This window comes from Cavia porcellus, unplaced genomic scaffold (genome assembly GCF_034190915.1).
Source record: "Cavia porcellus strain 051 isolate PalLab524CR breed Dunkin Hartley unplaced genomic scaffold, mCavPor4.1 scaffold_25, whole genome shotgun sequence".
NCBI lineage: Eukaryota > Metazoa > Chordata > Mammalia > Rodentia > Caviidae > Cavia > Cavia porcellus.
In genome coordinates, this window is record NW_026947508.1 from 39,961,049 (window position 1) to 39,969,833 (window position 8,785).

Genomic DNA, 8,785 nt, shown 5'->3' on the forward strand with positions numbered 1-8,785 from the left:
ACCCTGGTGTCAGACTGACAAGTTGAACCAGAATTTACCATTTATAAGGCATGTGATTGGTCCAGGGATATAGCTCAGTAGCACAAATACCTGCCTGAGTTCAATTCCCAGTATGGGTAGAGGGTCATGTGATTATGTCAAGTATTTAACTTAATGTGTTTTCATTTCCCTACATTCAAAACGGAAATTAAAAAGAAAGTATTTTAGAGTTATGGTGAAGAAGGAATAAAAAAGAATATGTGTGATGCATTTTAAGCATGATCTTTATTAGTAGTACAGACTGTAATTTTTTTTTTTTTTTTTTTTTGAGACAAGGTCTCATAGTGTTGTCCAGGCTAGTCCTGATCTGGAGACTCAAGTGATACTCCTACCTCAACCTCCAGAGTAGCAGGGTTATTGACATGCATCATGGCCCTGGACCGTGGACTACATTCTGCAGTATTACTCTCTCTTGTGCTTCTGTAGCATCCTCCTTCAAAAACAAACAAACAAACAAACGAAAAACTAAGAATACATTTCCTCAGTGCTGGGGGTGTAGTTCAATGGTAGAATCCTTGCTTAGAATGTGCAAGGACTTGGCTTCACTTCCCAACAGCACAAAAATAAGTAAATAAAATATACAAGCCACTTCCTCCTCCCCACATCTGCTCTGGTTGTGACTATTTCCCTCTGACTTCACCCTGTGCACATTCCCTTATGTCCCACAGCAGGAAGAAAATCTCATTTTAAAACCCCATAACTATTCTGTCCTACAGACCAGGAAATAGAGGTTTAAAAACAGGTCTAAGAAATGCCTCGGAGAGTCACACAGCTAAGAAATGAAAGAAGCAGGGATTCAAGCACCTGTCTAAAGAACTGGACAGCCAGTGGCAACCTGGGAAGTTTACAGCCCCAAGAGTTGGTGAGAAGGGAAGCATCGAGCCTTGGAACTAGGGCGACTGCTTTGTGGAACCATGGTGCCCCCTGCTGGCAGAAAGGAAAAGGGTGTGCCCTGAGTGCTAAAGGGAAAGAAAAGTGGAGTGGGGAGGAGGCAAAAAAAAAAAAAAAAATGTAGAGCAAAAAGAAGAGAAAGGACTAAGGGAAGAAAAAAGGGAAATTTGAGGTTCGTGGAAGGAAGAGGACTAGAAACCATTTGTTATTCAGAGGAGAAGGCAAAAACTGCCAAATCTTGAGTCATTTTCTTGAAATGTGTGTGTGTGTGTGTGTGTGTGTGTGTGTGTGTGTGTGTGCGCGCGCGCGCGCGCATAGGTACACATCAGTGGTACAGAAGCACCAGTAGATGTTTATGTATGTGACTGTGTGTTTGATGTGTAAACATGGATGGCAGCCAGGCACATGTGTGTGTGCCAGTGAGCACAAAGAACCCTTAGGTAGTGTAGTAGCAGATGGAGGGGAGGAAGCATATGTGCACTGTTGTGTGAAGGACACATGGAAGTTCTGGGCTCCACCTGCCTCAGCCCCATACTTTTCCTCTTTCAGATCAGAGAAGCACAGCCCATGGGTGACATCTCCAGGCCCCAGCCTGTTGCTCTGTGGTGGTAGAACTCCATCTCCAAGCAGCAGAGGGCAGCAGGGACAAGGGGAGGCTGCCTGGCCATGGGTGGGGCCCGAGGGCGGGCAAAGGAGGCTTTTAAAGAGCCTTCCCCACCTGCAGGTGAGCAGTGGAGCAGAGTGCCAACCTGCCCGTCTGTCTGACTCCTGAGCAACACCTCCTGCAAGCTGTTGTGCCTTAGCAGATCCCTCTCAGAACTCACTGCCAAGAACCCTGAACAGGTGATGACTTAAGATAGGAAGGTTCTATAAAATGGTATCAATCTGGAAACAGGTTGAGGAGCTGGAAGGCCTATGGGGAGGGTCTTGGATGGGTTGGAATTGGTCTGGGGAGGAGCCCAGGATGCACAGATGTCAGGAAAAAGGATGGGGTGATCTGAAGTGTGGGTGTCAGGCTTGCACTGCCTGAGCCTGAACTTGAGGTGTTAGGATCTCAGTGTCAGGTGCGGGTAGAGGGTCTGAGTAGTACAGTTGCTACAAGTGTTGGGGTGGGAACTGAGGAAAGTCCTCCAGTGTCAGAGTCCAGGTGTAAAGGAAGGTTGATGAGATCTAGGTCCAGGATACTGGGATCTGGTGGGGTCAGCCCAGGTATGGTGCTGTCAGGGTAGGCAAGGCTCTAACTCCCACCTGTCTGCCTCCCAGGATCCACCATGCAGTGCTTCAGCTTCATTAAGACTGTGACGATCATCTTCAATATGGTCATCTTTGTAAGTACAAAAAATATGCTATCTGTGCGGTTCCCTAAGGAGCAGAGCCTGCAGAGTAGATAACTACTATGCCCAGATTGTGCCCAGCAAGTTTTCTCCTCTGACTGCCGAGTGGGATCCAAATACTGATTTCTGGTCCTAGTAGCAGTGAGGTTGCCACGCTGTGGGAAGTGGGGTTGAAAAACTTTGGTTCAGGTGTTCCTTCTCTTCTAGGAAGTCTCAGCTCAGGCTTAAGGCCCAAGCGTGGGCAAGCTAACAGGAAGGATTTCCTCTTTTTATAGGTACTGGGGGAAAGTGTTTGCCTAAGTTCACCTAGTGTAGAAGACAATTTAGTGGCCCTCTGTATGAGTGGGAGTTGAAAAGATAGAGGGCCTATGTCTCCTAGGAGCAAAGGCTCTGCCTCAGATACCCTTATTCATTCAACATCCATTTATTGGTGGGGCCAAGAATGTAGCTCAGTGGTACCTTACTTGCCTAGCATTTGTGAGGTCTTAGGTTTGAGTCCCATGAACCCCAAACAGAAACAAAAACAAAACATTCATGGATTAAGACTTTGTGCTAGGTATTGGGGTGGCAGGTAAGAAAGATGTTCTCTGCTTTCCAGGATCTCAGGTCCAGGTAGACAGTAGATTGCAATGTGGTATGCCTGATTTCAACAGAAGGCTAAGGGAACCTAGAGGAGGGGTTTAAACCCTGTGAGAAAATACTTCCTGGAGGAAATACCTGAAACTGTAAATTTGCATTGGGTGGAGGAGCTATAAAGCACATAGTGAAACTTGATATTGCTCAAAAAACCAGGAACAGACTGCATAGGGTGTGTAAGAGAAGCAGGCAATGAGGCATAAACCGTGAAGATAGAGGCAGAGATAAGGAGAAATGGACAAGCTAGACAAATGACAAAGCCCTAGGATGGTGGCTGACGGATGGAAGAAAAGACAGGGAAGTCAGAGGTATTAGAGATGATGCCCATGTCTCTGGCAAGAGTAACAAGGGTTATAAGGGGGTATCCCAAAGGCAACTGGTTCCCCAGTGGAAGTGCAGCTCAGATTGGAGCTGGCCAGTTATCCACAAGTGGCCCATGAAGTCACAGGAGTATGTGAGAGCACTCAGGAAAGGTAATCTGGGAAACTTGGATTGTTAGGGATAAACAAAACAAAACAAAATCCAGTTACCATGAAGGAGATGGAGCAGGAACAGTAATGGACAGAGGGCAAACAAGAACAAGAGGGCAGAGAGATCTAGGAGACAAGACCTCTGAAGTAGTCACTGGGTTTAGCACAGGATGTCACCAAAGAACTTGGAGCCACATTAAGTGAGTTACAGTGACTAAAAGGTAAGGGACAGAGATGTGGTGTGTAAATTGATTCGGAGTATGGTTTGGCATGATAGGCTAGGGTGAGTACACTCTCACTCCAGTGTAGTCTGTACTTTGGGCTTCCTTTGGGTGTAAGAAATTAGTTTTTATTTATGTCTGGAGGGAACGATGGGATTCCAGAAATATGGAGAACAGGAGCTCTGGCCTGAAGGGGTTAAAGGCAAATCCTGTTTGCCCAGGCCCTCTGTTGCCCAGGCCTACCCAGGCTCTCCAGAGCAGGGTAGGGCAGAAGGCAGGCTCCTTGAAATTTGACCCTGCAGGCTACAAGCCCAGCTTTGGTCTTAAGCAAACATACCTGAGATCCAGCCACAGTCTCCCACCATATCCCCAATTCTAGCCTGGGTTTCTATAACTGGAAACTGGAAACTGGGCACCAAGTTGGTATTAGGCTGATTTATCCACTGAAGCCCTGGGTCAGCAAGGCCTTGCCCTAAGAACTGTGAAAACTGAGGAGGGCCTGACCCCATCAGAGCTTCAGGACTTCCTTTGTAACTGGGCCAGCTCCAATCTGAGCTGCACTTACTGGGGAACCAGTTGCCCCTGGGATACCCCCTTATAACCCATTACTCTTGCCAGAGGCTTAGTGTTGAACTAATGAGCTTCTAAGAGCTGCTCTGGCTGTGTTCCCACTCTGTTGCCTCAGTTTCATTTGTGAGGCAAGGAAGTCTAGGTCGGTGAGGAGCAGGAGGTCTGGCCTCTGATTTCAAAGCTGAGCCAGCTGGGGGTCAAAGTGAGTGAAACTTCTCAATGTCAATCCTCTTCAAGGTTGGAGCAGGTATAAACTTCAGCCCTGTCTCTGTTACTGTGGTGATGTCGTACTTGCTCAAAACTGCCACTCCTGTTTCTGTCTGTCAGAGATCAGAGGTGTTCCAGGCACCCAAAGTCCAGAAAGGAAATGACACACGCTACCCTCACCTGCCGTTTTCACTCCCAGTCATGTGTGTGCCAGGACCCTAGAAACAGGGACAGTCTTGTCCTTCCTTCTACCCTGTGGTTTTGTTGTTGTTGTTTTTTGTCTTTTTCATTTTTATCCGTACCGGGGATCGAACTCACGACCGCCTGCTTGCAAGGCAGGTGCTTATGCCGCTGAGCTAAATCCCCAGCCCCTACCCTGTGGTTTTTTGTTTTGTTTTGTTTTTTGTACTAGGCATTAAACTCCATGACCTTGCACTTGCCAGGCAAGTGCTTGTGCCACTGAGCTATGTTTTAGCCCTACCCTTTGGACATTTCTGGAAACACTGATCTCATTTATATCTAGTTTCTAGTTAGGTGTGAGCCTAGTGCTGGCTATGGGTGTCGCAGCTGTCATGGTTCTGGCACTAAAGTGTATTTCCCTCCCTATATAACAGGTTGTAAAATTCTCCAGCCAAGGAATGCAGAAGCTTCTTAGCTCCCATCCTCCTGAGTTAAGTGGATGATGGCGAGATTGTCAGCACTGTTTCAAAGCCTGCCTAACTTCTCTGTCCTCAGCTCTGTGGTGCGGCCCTGTTGGCTGTGGGAATCTGGGTATCAGTTGACGGGTCATCCTTCATGAAGATCTTTGGGCCAGTGTCGTCCAGTGCCATGCAGTTCGTCAACGTGGGCTACTTCCTCATCGCAGCTGGTGTTGTGCTCTTTGTTCTTGGTTTCCTGGGCTGCTACGGTGCTCTGTCTGAGAACAAGTGCGCGCTCATGATGGTGTGTCAGACGCAGCTCCACAGGCCCATGACCAAGGGTCCCCCCACCTTTGATACCAAGCCCAGGGGAATCCCAAAACACTACTTTGGACTCTGGAGGGTCTCAGCAGAAGGGTTCCCTGCCTCATTTATAGGGAGGGTTGGGTGGGCTGGGGGAGGAGAGCACAGGAAACTTTTCCTAAAACCAGATCCCTATTCTCCACTTAGTTCTTCTTCATCCTCCTCCTCATCTTTATTGCTGAGGTTGCAGCTGCTGTGGTCGCTTTGGTGTATACCACATTGGTGAGAGCCTGGGGGGAGATAAGGGAGGAAGACTGGGCATAGCCTGGAAATGGGCTGTGATCTGGGAAAGACCATCTTCCCCACCGGTCCCTAAACAACTGGCCTGCCCCACCCAGGCTGAGGAGTTCCTGAAGATGCTGGCAGTGTCTACCATCAAGAAAGACTATGGCTCTCAGAAGGACTTCACTCAAGTGTGGAATTCCACCATGGAAGGGGTAAGGTGGGCCGGGGCAGGGGTGGAGGGCAGAAAGAAAGCAGCAAGGCCCTACTGATCACCCACCTTGCCTCTCTCCAGCTCAAGTGCTGTGGCTTCACGAACTACACAGATTTTGTGGGTTCACCCTACTTCACAGAGCATAACTCCTTCCCTTCATTCTGTTGCAAGTACAATACAACTCACTGTGACATGAGCGAAGCTGAAGCCAGTAATGTTGAGGTGTGAACCGGTATAGAAGGGTGGGGACCGCTTAATGGCCTTAGAATGGTAAATGAGTAGGACAGCTGCCAACTATAGATGTTGTCTCCTGTCTCCCAAGGGTTGCTTCAAACAGCTTCTGTATAACATCCGAGTCAACGCAGTCACTGTGGGTGGTGTGGCAGCTGGCATTGGGGCCCTAGAGGTAAGCTGACAGGAAGGTTGGGACTGGGGTATCAACTGCCACCATACCTGGGCTTCTAGACTCATCTCTGAGGCCTCTCTGAAGACAGACTTTTTTGGTGCTGGGGATTGAATTCAGGGCCCCTTGCACATGCTAAGCCCACTGAGCTATACTCCCAGCCCAAAAGTCAGACTTTTAACAGAGCTTCATGTAGGCCATCTGGGATGCATCTTACTAGAGGGTTCCAATCATGTCCTCTCATCCATCTGTCCATCCCTCATCAGCTGGCTGCCATGATTGTATCCTTGTACCTGTACTGCAATCTGAAGTCTGCTTCTGCCTCTGCTACATGAGAACTGGAAAGAAGCACCCTGGATCAAGGAGCAGTGATCACGGGGCGGGGGGTGGGGATGGGGGTGCAACAGACTTGTCCTTGTTGCTCCAGTCTTGGAGCTGAGTAGGGTCCAACCCATTTAGGCTGTGGCTGACCTTTCCTTCTATTGCTGGGGTTGAGGCCCACCTGATCTAGAGATTCTAATGAAGCCAGTTCTTCTGGCCATCCTTCCATCTGTTTCTTCAGCCCATGACACCCCGCTAAGCCAATGGGAGCTCTTGATGATCCCTGTATTCTGCTGGAAATGAAAGGCAATTTATATGATGAGCACATTCAAAATTGGAAGAGCCATAAGGCAGATGTATAGAAAGCACTTCAAGTCTTATAAACTAATAAAAAAAAGTTTCTATTTGAACTCTGTATCCATGAGGAGAGGGGTCCACATTGCGTAAACTGCCCTTGGATTTCCTGTGGGGCTGGTGACACAAACCTCCTCTTAGAAGCCAGGTGAAGTGAAGTGGGATTTATAGAGCTAGGAAGAGGCCTAGGAGGGATGGTCTGGAAGGGACCAAGGAAGTTACTTCTAGGCCAGAGGGCCTCCTTAGAGCATGGAGGACTTTGGCCTGAAACTTCCCCCTCCTAGGTGGGGTCACTGGACTGGAAAGCTATGAAATTAACAAGCTGGTGCCCAAGTCGGGGAGGAGACTATAATCATTATCAAGTTAATGGAAAAGAGCTCCCATGAGAAGGTTCATGGTGCCTACCAACTTAGGCAAAGCCCCTTCTTCAGGATCTTAGAACTTCATTTATTCTTTGGTGTTGGCCTGTCTAGTCTCTAAAGACTAATCTCATCTTGGGGCTGGGGATTTAGCTCAGTGGCATAAGCACCTGCCTTGCAAGCAGGCAGTCGTGAGTTCGATCCCTGGTACTGATAAAAACGAAAAAGACAAAAAAGAAAATGGAAAAAAAAAAAAAGACTAATCTCATCTTAATTACTGCTATGCTTCAGGTTAGGAAACCAGGGCATAGAAAGGTCAAGTCATTTTCCCAAGTATCAAACCTTCAGTAAAGAAATTTAGCCTAGATTCAGACCCAACTGACTCTGCAGCATAGTTCAGTTCTGGCCATGGTGATAGTTTTACTTGAATGAGTACCTGACTAGAATGTCCAAGGTAGACCTGAACGCTGTCAAACCAGGAGTGATTGAGGAAGGCTATGGCAGGAGGATGTGGCGCCTGCTTTGAGTAAAGCCCAGCCTTGCTTCCCCTGGACCACTACATCTGTCTTCCTGAACTTCTGCAGGGCAATACAGAACTGCTGAGCCCAGAAAGGGGCTGACTTAGGGCCACAGAGCCAGTTTTAAGGTGAGACAAAGAGCCTGCTGGGGTGCTGGGTGGACTGAGGAACAGATCACCTCAGGCTCCACTATACCCCCTGCCTTGTGCAGGTGCTGTGTGGAAGCTGCAAGGGATTTGTTTACCCAGGGCGGGCTTCCACCTCAGTGTGGGCTGATTTTCAACTTGGCTATTTTGCTACTGCAAACACTATCTCAAAGGCGTTAGCATGGTGAGAAACATCCAAGCCATACACCACTGATGCCTTTGCCAAGCTGAGCTCCAGGCTCTGGTTAGGGTAGCAAGAACAAAGAACAGACACCAGCGCAGGAATTCAAGTAAGTTCCTGCCTTCTTGGCCAAAGCCTTATACTCCCAGACCCTTTCTCAATAGAAATTCTACACTCAGATCCTCATCCTAAGTCCACAAGTCCTTTAAATCTCATGGTCCCCTTTCTTGGACTGTCTTACCCTCTGGACAATCCCATCTATTCTCTGGTGAACATTTAACTCAGATCTTCCTATGCTCTGTTGCAAACATGGTTATCTGAGAATTTCATGAAAACCCTGGCCCTCTGCTTTAGAAAAATGCCCAGGAAAAAAAAGAAAGATAAATGCCCACATATGGCATTCTACATACAAAGTGACTCCAGGGCCACAAACACCTTTGCTCCTAAACCTGCAGTGTAGTCCTAGCCCCCTGCCTGCCACAAAATCATCTCCACAAGACCCAATGGCCGCCATACTCTAGGTCCTATCCCCCGCCCTCAGGATCCCTTCTGCCCTCCCTGCTCTCTATATGGGGATAGGTACCTGGTCCAGATAAACCAGGAACCAATGGACAATTAAACAGTGAGAAAGCCTGGTAGGGTGGCAGCAACCCAGCCCAGAAAGGAATCAGGGTGGAGCTAGTGGTCTTAGGTTGGGT

The 8,785-nt window shown here is 48.2% G+C and overlaps 1 protein-coding gene across 1 annotated transcript; it reads left to right on the forward strand.

Moving 5' to 3' along the window:
• The first annotated feature begins 1,648 nt into the window (after positions 1 to 1,648).
• On the forward strand, positions 1,649 to 6,939 carry Tspan1 (tetraspanin 1). Its single transcript, XM_003462531.5, has 8 exons — positions 1,649 to 1,773; positions 2,194 to 2,258; positions 5,104 to 5,310; positions 5,517 to 5,591; positions 5,708 to 5,806; positions 5,887 to 6,027; positions 6,128 to 6,211; positions 6,475 to 6,939. The coding sequence occupies exons 2-8, from the start codon at positions 2,202 to 2,204 to the stop codon at positions 6,541 to 6,543; spliced, it is 732 nt and encodes a 243-aa protein (XP_003462579.1). The 5' UTR covers positions 1,649 to 1,773; positions 2,194 to 2,201; the 3' UTR covers positions 6,544 to 6,939.
• The last annotated feature ends 1,846 nt before the right edge of the window (positions 6,940 to 8,785 follow it).